General features: G+C 59.8%; 1 protein-coding gene across 3 annotated transcripts; it reads right to left on the bottom strand.

The window, feature by feature from the left end:
• Positions 1-10,887: 10,887 nt before the first annotated feature.
• GRINA (glutamate ionotropic receptor NMDA type subunit associated protein 1) lies at positions 10,888-13,988 on the bottom strand. 3 transcript variants are annotated; one of them, XM_072775638.1, is made up of 8 exons: positions 13,830-13,988; positions 12,612-12,969; positions 12,411-12,523; positions 12,272-12,343; positions 12,143-12,191; positions 11,899-12,027; positions 11,660-11,803; positions 10,888-11,577 (listed from the first exon to the last, which is right to left on the bottom strand). In XM_072775638.1, exons 2-8 carry the CDS (start codon positions 12,943-12,945, stop codon positions 11,318-11,320), a joined length of 1,101 nt encoding a protein of 366 aa, XP_072631739.1. In that variant the 5' UTR covers positions 12,946-12,969; positions 13,830-13,988; the 3' UTR covers positions 10,888-11,317. The 3 variants fall into 3 exon arrangements, with proteins under 3 accessions (XP_072631739.1, XP_072631740.1, XP_072631741.1); XM_072775639.1 differs by lacking the exon at positions 13,830-13,988 and adding an exon at positions 13,738-13,758; XM_072775640.1 differs by having other exon boundaries at positions 12,143-12,343.
• Positions 13,989-14,157: the final 169 nt, after the last annotated feature.

Genomic DNA, 14,157 nt, shown 5'->3' with positions numbered 1-14,157 from the left:
GCAGGACGGGCCATCCTCACGGTCAGGCTCCCGCTACTGGGTCGCTGGTGCACGTTGGCGGGGCCTCCACCCCCGGGCTTCTGGCTGGTCTTTGGGCTTTCTGGCCCCTCAGCGCCCAGCGGCCTGCTGCCTGACTGCGTGGAGATGAACCTCCGCAAGCCGCAAAGCCTCCCGCCCCCGCGCCGTAGCCCTGTCTGTCCTGCCTCCTGCTGCTTATCTGTCTGTCCAGCAGCCCGTGACCCGGGCATGGCCCAGCTGTGTGCAGACGTGCCCGGAGCCCGAGGCACACTGTGTGGGTGACACAGGAGGGGCGTCCGACCAGCAAAGGGGCCCCGAGGGCAAGGGCCATGCGGCGTTAGGGTGGGGAGGTGGCGAGAGGGTGCAGGGGATGATGGGCAGGGTGGGTGCCGAGAAGGGGAGGCGCGGTGGTGAGGGAGGCTGAGGGAAGCCGGTGCACAGGAGGCTGCTGAGCAGGCTGCCTGAGTCCTTAGCCACCGTGAGGTATCACTGCAAGGACATCAGGCCTGTCCCCCAGGTGGGTTGGCTGGGGCGGGGTGCTCAGGACTGGATGGCAAGGGGCTGTGGGAAGGGACTCAGAAGGAGCCAGAAGGCCCGGGCAGCAGGGAGGGAGCTGCAGGCATCAGATGGGAGGGGCCCCTGGGATTTGCAGGGGACAGGGGAGCAGGGTGAGAGGCGGTGGGTTTGAGCAGGGCATGGGAGGGCAGTGCCCCAGCCAGGACCCCCATGCCAGGCTGGTCTAGTCCATCCTGGCCACAGGCTGGGGCCTGCAGGGGAGGTATCTGCACCGGGGCCGGGAGTGGGGGCAGCCTCCCCAGGAGGGGGGGCACTGAACGGGGGGCCTGGGCAAGTGGGGCCTCCCAGGGGCACGTTGGAGGCCGGGGGTGGGGGCAGAGGCACCAGGGGAGCAGATGGTTGGAGACCCTGTTGGAAACGGCTCACTGGGGATGAAGCCAGACTGGTGCTGGTCACAGGCCGGTGGCAGTGAGCGTCCGGGGTTGCAGGCTTCCCCTCGGCCACTGCTCCTGCTCCTGCAGAGCACCCTGCACGGCGCAGCGCTCCTGTCGAGGGCTGGGACTCAACCGGAGCAGGAGCTTCGGCCCTGGGCTCACTGTCCAGGGGATAAGGCACCCGCGAGGGCGAGGGCGAGGCTGGAGGCAGGGCGGCCATGGGGCCCTGACGCGTTGGGCCGCAGCTCGGTCTGTGCCCGCCGCCCTCCCGTTGGCCTGGTTCCCGGCTGGCGGCGGCAGTGGGGACCCCGCGATGGACAGGCCCTGGCGGGGCCTCCCGGGTGGGGCGGGAAGGCCCAGTCACCTGCGGAGCCACTTCTGCTCCCTGGGGCCCAGGCCGCCCGAGCTGTCTCTCCCTTTCTCACATGTGCCCCCACGTGGGGCTCAGGAGTGTGGCCTGCTGGCTCACGAGGGCTAGATGTGCTGAGCGCCAGACGCGTGTCACGCTGGGCACGCAGGTGGCAGAGGCTGGACGCACAGGCTCACGGGAGCAGCGGCCGCTCCGCAGGCAAGGGCTCGCAGGAGACGTCGGGGCAGGGCCACGTAGCCCGGCTGGGAGGTCGGGCTGCTGGGGGCGAGCTCTCGGGGTAATGGGAGAGGAGGAGCCACCGGTCACGGAGTGTCCACGGGGACGGGGACGGTGACGGGGTGGTGGCCGCAGCCGAAGCACCACAGGTCAGCGGCAGGTGAGGGGCGGCGGCGGGGCCTCTGGGCCTGAGGGAATGGGGACCTCACCCCGAGCGGCGGGGCTGCGAGGCTGCCGGTGGAGATGCGTGGGCTTCGCTGTCGCCCCAGGCCGGGCCGCTGGGCTTGATGGGGACTCGTCCCCCTGAGCCCCCACTCCCGTGCGCAGCCCGCAGGGCAGTTTAGTTTCCAGACGCATTTTATTACCTTACTGTGAATTTTTAAGTCCTCCCCCCTGTGGCCCGAGGCCGCAATCAGGGGATACGTGTGTCCGTGCTCCACGGCCTCACGGCGGACACCTGCGTCCTTTCCAGGCCTTTGTGAGGGTGGACGGTGACGCGGCGAACGTCCCACAGCGACCGTGTGCGGAAGGCCCCGGCGGCCTCAGGGGACAGCCCGGCTCTCCTGAGCTGCCGCCGCGGGCTGCCCCTGGCTGGCCCGGACAGAGGGCAGCCAGCGTCCCTCCAACGCGCGCTCTTGGCAGACTTGATCTTTCCCGCCCACTGGTTGCCGGCTGCGAGCGTGGAGCTCCTGACGTCACCCCGCCGCTGAGCGGTGCCCGTGGGGCGCATCCTCCGTGTTGGCGCGGCTGTGGGCCCGGCTTGCGGTCCTGCGAGAACTTCGAGTTGGACACGTTCCCATGCGCGTGGTGCCCGTGGGTGCTGCTCCTTCCCCCGGGGGCACCCCGAGCCTCATCCGCAGGGAACCCAGGCCAGCGGGGCACGGGCTCAGAAGGCGGGCGCTCCTGGCCAGCGCTGGGCTGCTTCTCCTGGAGCAGCCCGGGAGCAGTGGGGGTGCGGCCACCGACCCACAGGTGGCACGTGCCCAGGGCGGAGGTCCACACTGGCCACCAGGCCCTGGGCTCCAAACCTCATGCCTCTCAGCCGTCACTGTCTTGTGACAGTTCCACAGACGGGGCTCGCAGGGCCCTGCCTTCCACTGGGGAGCTCAGAGCTGTGGCTTCCTCTGAGGCATTCATAGTGCACACTCAGCTGCCCACCGTCCATGCACAGCTCACCAGCAGGGGCAACTGTCACCATAAGCAGTTAAATTGTTGACAGGTCACCAGGGGAACAGAGCTAGACAGTTAACCAAAGGTCAGACTCTCAAGCAGAAGAGGAAAGGGTTTTGTTAATCTTTTGCTCATATTCATGTTTTTTGGTTTTTTTTTTACATTCAGTTTTGTATTTCTCATTTTTTTAAGGATTTTTTATTTGGCTGGGCTGGGCGGTGCCTGAGTGGCTCAGTTGGTTAAGCATCTGACTATTGATCTCAGCTCAGGTCATGATCTCAGGGTTGTGAGTCCAAGCCCCATGTTGGGCTCCACGCTGGGCATGGAGCCTACTTAGAATAAAAAAAGAAATTAAGATTTTATTAAAAAATTATTTCATTTATTTATTAGAGAGAGAGAGAGAGGACATGAGGAGGGGTTGGGGAGAGGGACAGGGGCAGAGGAGAAGCAGATGCTCCGCTGAGCAGGGAGCCCAATCTGGACTTGATCCCAGAACCTGGGGTCATGACCTGAACCAAAGGCAGACGCTTCACTGATTGAGCCACCAAGCACTCTCCACTCCCAACATCCAACATGAGACTTGAACTCACAACCCTGGGATCAGCCAGCCAGGTGGCCCCCTCACATTCATATTTCAAAAGTCACCTTTATTGAAGTGTGATTTTTATGCAATACGATGTACCCATTTTAAGTGAGCAATTTTATGGGCTTTTCTTTTTTAAAGATTGTTTATTTTCAAGAGAAAGGGCATGAGCAGGGATCCCTGGGTGGCGCAGCGGTTTGGCGCCTGCCTTTGGCCCAGGGCGTGATCCTGGAGACCCGGGATCGAATCCCACATCAGGCTCCCGGTGCATGGAGCCTGCTTCTCCCTCTGCCTGTGTCTCTGCCTCTCTCTCTCTCTGTGACTATCATAAATAAAAAAAAAAAAAAGAGAAAGGGCATGAGCAGAAGGGGCAGAGAGAGAAAGAGAGAGAGAGAATCTCAAGCAGACTCTGAGCTGAGCAGGGACCCGACAGGGGCCTGGACCTCACTACCCTGGGATCACAACCTAATAATTTTATGAGTCTGGACAGGTGTCCTTGCCACGTGACCACTGCTACCACGAGGTATAGAACATTTCTGTTACCCTAAAAGCTTCCTGGTGCCCTCTCTAGCAATTCCCACATCTCATCCATGGTCCTAAGTCTTTATTTTTTCATTTTTATTATTTTTTATTTTTTTGGCCCTAAGTCTTTTCTGGAGTTTTAATCACACAGGATATGTTCTTCTGTGTCTGGCTTCTGTTGCTCAGCATAATGGTTCTGAGACCCACTGATGCGGCTGCACGTAGGGTCCGTGTGTTGCTTCGTATGGCCAGGTTGTGCTCCAGGCCGTCTCCTGTCGACGGGCAGGCCAGTCGTTTCCCTGTCTGGCTGTTATGAATAAAGCTGCTGAGAACAACCGTAGAAACCTTTGGATAAAAACCTAGGAGCGGCATCGCTAGATCATAGGGTGAGTATTGTTCAACATTATAAGGACCCGCCAAACTGTCCTCCAAGCGCCTGTACCTTCCACTTTTCCACCTGCAGTAAATGAGGGTCCCGGCTCTTCCACATCCTCGCTGGTGTTTGCTGTTGTGAGTCCTTTCCTTTCAGCTGCTCCAGCAAATGTAGACTGGCGTCTTATTGTGGTTTCACTTGCGTTTCCTTGATGACAGACGATGATGAAAACATTCACCTGCGTTTATTGGCCGTTTGTGCATCTCTGTTTACAGGGCTCCTAGAGTCTTTTGGCATTTTTGAAACTTAGATTGAGCGTCTTTCTAATTATGAAACTGCAGAAGCACGTCTCTGGCCTGGACTCAAGACTTTGCCAAACACGCGTACTGCAAATATTTTCTCCAAGTCGTGGCTTACCTTCTCATTCCTTAGCAGGACCTTTTAAAGAGAAAAAGCTTTTAAGTTTATCAAAGATTTTTGTAGTGGTTCATGTTTTTTAGTGTTTTATCTAAGATCTGCTTCCTCTAAGGCCATGAAGATATTCACCGAAGTCTTCATCTAGACGTTTCTATAAATTTAGCTTCTACATTTAGGTCTAGGATCCACTTCAAGTTAAGTTTTGTGTGTGATGTGAGGTAAGGGTCGAGGTTACTTTAATAGTGGTATGAATCGTTCCAATAGCATTTGTCTAAAAAGCATATGTGGAGGCCTATTTCTGAATCCCCTATTGTGTCCCACTGATCTATGTGTTCCTCCATATGATTATTGTCACTTTACAGTAAGTCATGAAATCAGAGAGTGTGGGTTCTCCAGCTTTGTTTCTTTCTTTTTTTTTTTCAAAATTGTTTTGACTTTTCTACATCTTTTGCATTTCCATATACGTTTTAAGATGTTTGTCATTTTCTATAATAAAGCCTGCTGGGATTTTGAATGGGAATGTGCTGAATTCCTAAACCGGTTCAGAGAGAATTGACATCTTGACACTATAAAGTCTTTTGATCCATGGACATGGTATACCTCTCTCTTTAGGTCTTTAAAAATATCTCTCAGAAAGGTTTTATAGTGGACATGCATTGCACGTATTTTATTAATGTATCACTGTGTGGAGAAGGTCTGAGGCCACTACCCTTAGAAAGGCCTGCCTGCAAGGTTGGCCCTTGGTTCTCAGCTAGAAACTTGATTTCAGGAGGGTTCCCACAACTCCCAGGATGGATATGGCTCACTATGCCTAAGCTGTTCAAACAACATGGCTTGTGCTGAGCTTCTGATTTCCTTCTGAGAGCCTGGAATTTTGGTACAGAATATGGGCAGAGGAAGCCTATGTGATCAGCCCATATGAAAACCTGGGGCACTGGGTCTCTAACGACATCCTTGATAGACAGCATTTCACATATGTGGTCACAGCTCCTTGCTCGAGGAATTAAGTTCATCCTGTGTGAATCCAGAGGGAAGAGACTCATCAACACTTGCACTTGATTTCCTTCAGCTTTTGCCCCATGAGTCTGTTCCTCTGTACTAAATCATAGCCGCGAGTAGGACTATATGTTAAGTCCTATGAATCCTCCTAGTAAATCATCAAACTTGGGAGTGGTCTTAGGGAGCCTCAGACATAACCCCTAAGCAATTTATGCTCTTTAAAAAAATGAATATATAGTTTTTTGTAAATATATAAAATCTTAAAATTTTGTGTTCATAGCAGTATGTAGTTACATAATTTTTCAGCAATATGAGCAATTTATTTATTTTTTGGCTTTGTACAACACACATTTACTATCTTACAGTTCTGTAGGTCAGAAGTCTGACAAGCCCCAGTTATATGACTTTTTTTATTGTTGACCTTGTATCCTATGATCTTGTCAACCTCACTTGTTAGTTCTAGTAGTTTTGAGGTAGATTTCATAGGATTTTCTATTTACATGATTGTGCTTCAATAAATAAACATGCTCTTTTGTCCTTGCCTTACTGTACTTGCTAGAGACTTCAATATAGTATTTTGAGAAAAGTCACCTAACATCTTTATTATTTTGGGTGGAGAGTACTCAGGAGCTCTTGGGGGAGTGAGTTGGCTTTTGCTTTATCATCACAGGCCTCTGGCTACACAGAGTGGCACTGGCTCTGGGGAGGCAGTGACTCTGGAGAAGCGGCCACCCACAAATCAGGCTGTATTTGTTCCTGTGGATTGTGTGCCAGGTCCTGCTGAGGGTGGCCTGGCATTCTTGAGGGCGGTGGGCTGCACATGGCAGGCAGCCAGCTCTGCTGGCTGGATCTCCTGACCTCCAGGACACCTTGGCCATCAGCATCGGCCCCACGCTTGTGGTGTTGGGCTGAGTGCCTGTTTCTCCTGATCGGGATGCTGGGCACTCCTGCCATCACTTGCTGCAGATCCCCAGACATGGTGACAGCTCCTTTTGAGGCCGTGGCCAGACCTGGAAAAGTTGCTATGTCCAAATTTCCCCTTTGTACAAGGACAGCAAATGCCCTGGATTAGGGACCCACCTTACTCCATGACGACCTTATCTTATTACACCTGCTATGACCTAATTTCCAAATACGATCACTCCATGAGTACTAGGGGTTAGGACTTCAACATGTGGATTTTGGAAGGACAAAATTCAATGTACAATGATGGGCTCATAAAATAAATCGGGGAATTTTGTGTCAGTTTTGGTAGATTGTCAGCTGATGTCTTTTTGGTTTTGGAAATTTTTCAGCCATTATCTCTTCAGACATTACTTTTCCATTCTTTCTCTCTTTTCCTTCTGGAACTCTACTTATTGTGCACCCTTCCCGCCTCATCACCCCTACAGCTTACATTTTCTTCATCCATTCATTATTTCTCTTTGTGAGTTTGGATATTTTCTATTGACCTCTCAGTTCACTAATCCTTTCTTCTGGCTTGTATAATCTGTTCTTAAACTCAGCTATTGACTTTTTAGTTTCAGTTATTTGTACTTTTCCATTCAAGATGCTCAGTTTGATCCTTTAATATAGAATCCAGTTCTCTGGGGGAAATTCTCCATATTATATCTTCCCTGTGTCTCTACCCCCCAACCCCCATTTTTCTTAAGATATTAATCATATTTATTTTAAAGCCTTTTTTTTTTTTTGCCAGCTCCCATTTTTTGAATCACCTCCAGATCTGTTTCTGTATCTTATTTTTCCTCTTGGTTTTTAGTCCTGTCTTTTGAAATGCCTAGTAATTTTTAATTAAATGACAGAAATTGTGTGTAAAAAAAAATAAGAAACAACTGTAGAGGTTCTGGGTGATGTTATCTCCTTGTCAGACAGGTAGAGACATTAAGGACAGAGCTGAACCCAGTCCAGGGTGTGGTTCTGGTGGGGCTCTGTCCTTAAGGCTCCCAGATGCAGTCCTCCAGGCTTCCAGCCGAGAGCCCAGGGTCTCGCCAAGTCTCTTTCTCTGGTGGGTCCTAGATGCTGATTCTTATTTTTTTTAGCACAACTTCTCCAAATCCCACAGCTATAACTCTTCCCTTACAGCCAAGGGGGGCTCTCCTCACATTTATTTCTTGCATTCCTGCTCAGCTATGTGTATTTTAAAATATAAAAGTATTTTCTCTAGCAACGATCTGTGTTAAGAGTGGGAGTTGGGGGCAGCCTGGGTGGCTCAGTGGTTTGGCGCCGCCTTCAGCCCAGGGCGTGATCCTGGAGACCCGGGATCGAGTCCTGCGTCAGGCTCCCTGCGTGGAGCCTGCTTCTCCCTCTGCTTGTTTCTCTGCCTCTCTCTCTCTCTTTGTATCTCTCATAAATAAATAATAAATAAATAAAATCTTAAAAAAAAAAAAGAGTGGGAGTTGTTACCCCAGGTCAGTCCCATCCACCGTCTGGACTGGACGTCCTCTGACAGCGTGTATGTGAGCAGGGGTGCGGTCATCTCGCTCTGTCTGCAGTGCTGAGGATGGGTTGGTGGCTTCTGCGGAGACGGTGGGGACCTTGACTCGGGCGGGGGAAGGGTGGAGATGGCACAGGGTCCTGACAGCAGCGGGGGTGGAGAGGACTCTGTGCCTGTGCTGGAGTCCTCCCGGGACCAGGAGCCTGCTGGGCAATGGTGACAGCGGGCAGGGTGGGATGAAGGAGCGCAGGGGGCACAGACTCAAGGGGGCCTTGCCTCACGAGCACCTGAAGGCTTGGAAGGTGCCATGGCGGGGGATGGGGATGGTGCCACCAAGTGGGTCAGCGGGGTCCCCGGGGAGAAGAGGCACCTGGCGCTGGAGACGGGAGCTGCTCAGACAGGGTCTGGGCCCAGCGGGGAGGGGGCTGCGGCAGGAGCCACAGTGTGGGCACTGCCTCTCGGCTCACTCTCCTGCTGCTCCCCAGTCCGGGCTCTCCCCGCCTGCCCCCTGAAGCATCACGAAGTCCACGCTGATCTCCTGCCTTGACTCACACCTGAGCTTCCCATCCTCAGTCCTCCACACCTGGCCCTGAGCACTCACGACTCTCCGTGCGTCCTCTCTTTCTTCACTTGGCTTCCCTGGATGTGCCTCCATGAATTCTCCGGGGCTTTTAGTGTTGCTGTCCACACTCCCGACCAACTCCCCACTAATGCTGATGCCGAGCTAAGGCCCTGAGGTCTGAAGCACGCTGGGTCTCTGGTCCCAGGGCAGCCAGGCTGCGTGAGCTCGTTCATTCACTCCACGGTCAACACCTGTGCTGTGCCTGGCCCGGATGGGGCGCCGGCCTAGGTGGTAAGGAAGCTGGGGTCCCGTGCCAGGCTCTCGGTGTGGCCTCCGCCGCCACTGGCAGTGTGGCTGGGCAAGGAGTGTGCGCAAGTGTGACACTTTGTGTCTCTGCATCCCGAAAGCAAGGATGGATTCCACGATGGCCTAGGGACGTAAGCGTTGTTAGCCCCCTTCGGCTGTCGGGTACTGAGCCACCAGTGGCCTCCAGGACAGCCCCCGGACACGCTGGCCGGTGCGTGGCTTGCGGCTCGTGCCGTGAGGGGACTTAGGCTACGGGGCCACGGGGTTGCAGGAGTGGTGCCAGAAAGGGCCCACTGGGAGTTTGGCTCCCTCGGTGAATTGGGGAGGGCTAGGGAAGCCGGGCCTCGGCCCGACGGCTGCTGTCGGAAGGGGGTCTCCATGCCTGGGGGCCCAGTGCCTCTCCCCCGGAAGGAGGGCAGGCCCAGTGTGAGGAGGAGCGCTACTCCGGGCGAGCGGCACAGGGCGCTGTCTCCTCACGGCCTGGGCGGCGTCTGTGTCCACGTCCACACGCAAGTCCCCAGGGCAACTGCTTTGGTCTTGATGCATCGCAGCTGTGGGGCCCCCCCGACAGGGTTGTGGGAGGTTGTCTCTACTCTGGCCACGAGGCCTCCGGTGCCGGGATCCAATGCTGGCCGCGGGCTGTTTCCTTCCTCACCTGGAAAGTCCACGTGGCGTAACCCACAAGTGCCCCCCGACTGGTTAACAGCCTACCCCCCTGCCTCCCGCGCCCCTTCTCTCGGCCGCGTGGGAGGCAGCGTGAGCGGCCAAGTCCTCCTGCGGAGATGCCCCAGCTGTTGGGGCGCCTGGGTCTCAGCATGGAGCGGGGGACTCTGAAGGGCGAGGGTGTGCTGGGAGGCCCGCCAGGCAGCCTGCGGGGGGCCGGTGGCCCACGTGCCATCCAGGAATGTGCAACTCGTCCCAGGGGTGTGAAGCAGGCAGCTGGTGGCATCGGGTTTGGCGACATACCCAGCAGGCAAAGGGCCATGGCCAGGTGAGCGTGAGGAGGCCTCGGGGCAGGCGGGCAGGCCAGGCGGGCAGGGAGGGGACACAGGAGGGCCCGGCGGCCGCGCCGAGACCTTGGCTGGGGGACACGACTGCAGGCAGGCCCGGCAGGGTTGCAGGGATGCTGGCTCGCGGTGCGGGAGTCCCTCCGTGGACGCTGGAGTCGCAGGCCTGTGACAGGGTTGGACTAACAGGCTGGGGGCCAGGGGACCAAGGAGCCCCAGGAGCGGGCTCTCAAGCCACACTAGGTGGAGAGTCCAGAGGGGAAGGCGGGCTGAGCCCAGGCGGGGAGGTCCTCGGACAGAGCTGGGCCCCTCTGGGGAGGGTGAGGCCGCGGACAGCGGCTGACCTCCGAATGCACACCCGGAGCCAGGGTGGGTGAGGCAGCAAGAGCTGAGGGCACGCAGAGCAGGCAGGGGCTGAAGCGAGGTGGGGGCAAGCTGCTCGAGGCAGCCCGACGGGGCCCACTGCCGACTCGAGCGCTCAGAGCCTTTGCCAGGCGTCCCTCCAGAGGCGCGGGGTGCAGGTTTCTCTGGGGAGCGCAGAGGATGTGCAGGGCCTTTGCCCGGGGAAGGTGTCCGCTGGTGGGCAAGCAGAGCCAGGCAGTGTGAGCAGCGTGACGGGCCACTCCGGGGCAGGTCGGGCACAGATGCTGGCCCCAGCGGAGGGCAAGATGGTAAGGGTCCGTGAGAGCCCCCGCCACGCTGTGTGGCTCCGGAGCCGGTGGCAGACGAGGTCAGGCCATTTAGCACCACGTGAGGCGGGCACCACGCTAAGGGTCCGCGTCGTAGGGCCATATGTCCCGGGGGGCAGGGAAGTGGCAGGGAGGGCAGTGCAAGTGCCACCCCCGTCCTTCAGTCCCCTCCCAGCAGGCCAACCTGCTCCTGCTCCCTTTGCCCTGGTGATGCCCAGAGCCCCCTCCCCACCCCACGGAAAAAGTGGCCACGAGAGCGAGCACAGCACAGTAGAGCACAAGGTCCCATTTATTGGAATTTTAGACAGCAAGACAAGAGGAAGGCCTCCTCCTCCCCTGAAATAGGCTCATCCTCTCTGCCCTCGGGGCTCAGCACAGGAATGAGGGCAGCACTCCAGGGCAGGGGAGGGGAGGGGGGGACTGGGTACTCTATGCCAGGCTGGGGGGCAGGAACGGGAGGGGACACGTGCACCCTCACCTCTTGGCTCGGCCCCTCTCCCCTGGGACCTGGTGTTGCCCCCAGACCCTAGGGTGGGCTGGCAGACAGGGCTCATGCAACAGTGAGTGGGCATGGGGTGGCATGGAAACCGGGCCCCACTGCCCTTTGGCAGGGCCGGAGGGCGAGAAGGGGCCATGCTGGCCACGGCGGGTCCGAACAGAAGTATCTGCAGTGTACACACAGGAGGGTTGGAGAGGGGCCCTCAGTCCCAGGCTGTGCCCAGGGATGAGAGCGGGGAGGTACGATGGCACTGCCACACCAGGGGCAGGGTCCAGGCCAGCCAGGCCACCCAAGCGGGGCCCCCAGCGTGAGCTACTCCTTGGCGCGGCCGATGATGGTGAGGATGTACAGAAAGATGTTGATGATGTCCGTGTACAGGTTCAGCGCAGCAAACACGTACTCCTCCGGGCTCAGGGACAGCTGCTTGTTGCCCAGCAGCAGCTGGGTGTCCACTGCCAGGAACTGGAGGTGGCGGACAGGCCGATGAGGGGCGAGCCCGCCCGCCCAGCACCCCTGCCCCCGGGCCGCCCGCCGCCTCACTCACGCAGGTGAAGAGCAGGGCGCCCAGCGAGGCATACACGATCTCCAGGATGCGGTTCCGGATAAAGATGCAGAGGATGGCGAAGATGACCAGCACCACCATGCTCACCAGGAGCACACCCATGCACGACGTGAAGTCGTAGCGGGTCTGCGGGCACAGGGGGACAGCAGGCCCTGGGTGCCGGGCCCGGGAGGTGTCGGGGGCCCTCAGCGCCAGCAGCCCTGCCTACGGGGGCCCCTCACCTGCATGGAGAAGATGACCACCGTGAAGCAGACGGTTGTCGTGATGCCCACGGCCATGATGACCGCCTCCGTGTTGTAGAAGCTGGCGATCATACCCACCATGTAGGACAGGCTGACGGTCAGGATGGACTGTGGGGAGATGGGGCCTCGTGGGTGGGGAGCCGCTCCCCACCCCCGTCCTCCCGCGGCTGCAGAGTGTGGGAGCGGGACGCGAGAACGTGGGGGGGCCCAGGGCTGGGGTTACCAGTGCCACGAGGTTCCAGGGGTGCTTTCGCCGGAAGTCTCCACAGCAGCTGAGGACGATGAGGGAGATGAAGAAGACAGCATAGGACACGTAGTACGTCCACACGTTCTCCCGGACGAAGCCCTTTACCTCCCCGACAAAGGTGAACACAGCCACAGTGGACAGCGTCACGGACAGCTGCAGGGTCAGCACGAGGAACACCTGCGGGGGGAGCCGCTCAGAGTCTGCCCGCCCCCCCACCCCTCCATCCCCAGCTGCCGGTGCCCACCTTCCGGATGAAGGCCTGGCGGATGCTCTTGTCATCCCAGTTGATGGCAGGGAAGTCCTGGTTGTCGTAGTAGGACGGGGGACCCTCCTCATGATAGTTTCCATGCTGAGGTGCTGAGGAGCAGGATGGGCTGGGTCAGCGCCCCCTGAGGGCACCTGGAGCCCCCCCGCCCCGGTCCCCCTGCTCTGCCTCGCTACTCACAGCCAGGGTCCTGCGTCGGGAAGGCCTGAGGTTGTCCATAGGGGTTGGGGGGAAAGGGGCTCTGTGGATACGGCCCCTGGGGGTAGCCCCCCTGGGGGTAGGGGCCCTGGGGGTAGGGGTCCTGGGGATAGGGGCCCTGGGGGTAGCCCCCTTGAGGGTAGGAGCCGGGGCCCTGGGGATACCCTGGCTGGCCATATGGAGAAGGCTGGAAAGGGGGTTGCGGGTAAGGGGCCCCAGGGTAGGGGGGCATGGAGGGCTGTGGCCCCCCAGGATATCCGGGGTTGGGGGGAGGGTAGTTGTCCCCAGACACCAGGAAACTCTTCTCATGGGGCATGGCCTCGGGCTGCGCGGTCTCCCCCTAGAGGACAGAGACAGAAGTCGGCCGCAGTGACAAGTCCCCGGAACAGCCGCCGCGCCCCGCCCCACCTGCTGCCGGGACAAAGGGGGGCCCTCAGGACTTCTGCCCCCAGGCCGCTGGCCACCGCGAGCCGCAGCCGGTCGCGGGCCCGGGGCTTCAGGGGGGCCGTTCTGGGGCCACCCGGCGGCGGCCGAGCGCACCCCACGCGATGACCTCGCGGCCTCGGGGTCCAGGGGTTTCGCACAAGCGCCCGGAGCAGGGTTATCGCGCGGCTGGCGGCCCGGGGGGGGGGGGGGGGGCGGGCTCGGCCGGTCAGGGCGGGTCGGGGTCGGGCCGGGGCGCGTGGGGCTGTGCCCCGACCCTCCCGCGCCGCCCGCCCGTAAGCAGCTTTAAGGGACCGCGGCCGGCGGCTATTTCCATCCCAGGAAATCCCCAGGCCATCTGTGAGCGCCGCACGCCAGGTGGGGGCAGCGGGCCGGAGCGGCGGCGGGGCGCCTGCCGAGCCGCGGTGCGGGGGTGTGTGGGGGATGGAAGGACCGGAGGGCGTGCGGGGAACAAAGCAGGCGCCGCCGCGACGGGGGCGGGCGGCGGGCGGCGGCCACGGAACCGCACCGAGGGCGGGTGGGCCCCGGGCCCGGTCCGGGGCGCTCAGGGCGCGGGTCCCGCCGCGGCCGCCCCCGCCCCGCCCCGCCCCGCCCCCGCCCCGCCGGCCGCGGAGGCCGGCCCCGAGCTGGCCGTGCGCCCCGGCGGGAGCTCCCGCTGACCCACCCGGACGCCGCTCGGCTGCGCAGGGCCCGCGCGGGGGCGGCGGGTGGGGGCCGGTTGGGTGGTCACGCCGCGGCGCTCGGCCAAGGACTCACCACTCGCGGGGCGTCTCCGGAACGGTGCACACGGTGGCCGGTGCGCAGCCGCGCGGTTGATGGCCGCTGCGCCCGCACCCACACCCGCACCGGGACCCGCACCCGCTCGGTGGCCGGCTCCGCTGGGCCTGCGCCTGCGGCTCCGGAGACGCTGCGGGGCCTTGTGACGGGGCGGGGCCGGGGGCGGGGCGGGGCGGGGCCGGGGGCGGGGCCTGCGGCTGGGGAGACGCAGCGGGGCCTTGTGACGGGGCGGGGCCTGAGCAGGGGCGGGGCTGGGGGCGGGGCCTGCGGCTGGGGAGACGCAGCGGGGCCTTGTGACGGGGCGGGG

This window comes from Canis lupus, chromosome 14, assembly GCF_048164855.1.
Source record: "Canis lupus baileyi chromosome 14, mCanLup2.hap1, whole genome shotgun sequence".
NCBI classification, from domain to species: Eukaryota; Metazoa; Chordata; class Mammalia; order Carnivora; family Canidae; genus Canis; species Canis lupus.
This window is presented reverse-complemented; position numbering and strand designations above follow the sequence as displayed.

What these genes read in the sequence shown, in the direction of transcription:
- GRINA (XM_072775638.1), bottom strand. Translation starts at nt 12,945, where the DNA reads ATGCCCCATGAGAAGAGTTTCCTGGTGTCTGGGGACAACTACCCTCCC. An exon ending in GCCAGGCCTTCATCCGGAAG is followed by an intron (nt 12,344 to 12,410) that starts GTGGGCACCGGC and finishes CTCCCCCCGCAG; the next exon opens with GTGTTCCTCGTGCTGACCCT. An exon ending in CCTGGAACCTCGTGGCACTG is followed by an intron (nt 12,028 to 12,142) that starts GTAACCCCAGCC and finishes ATCTCCCCACAG; the next exon opens with TCCATCCTGACCGTCAGCCT.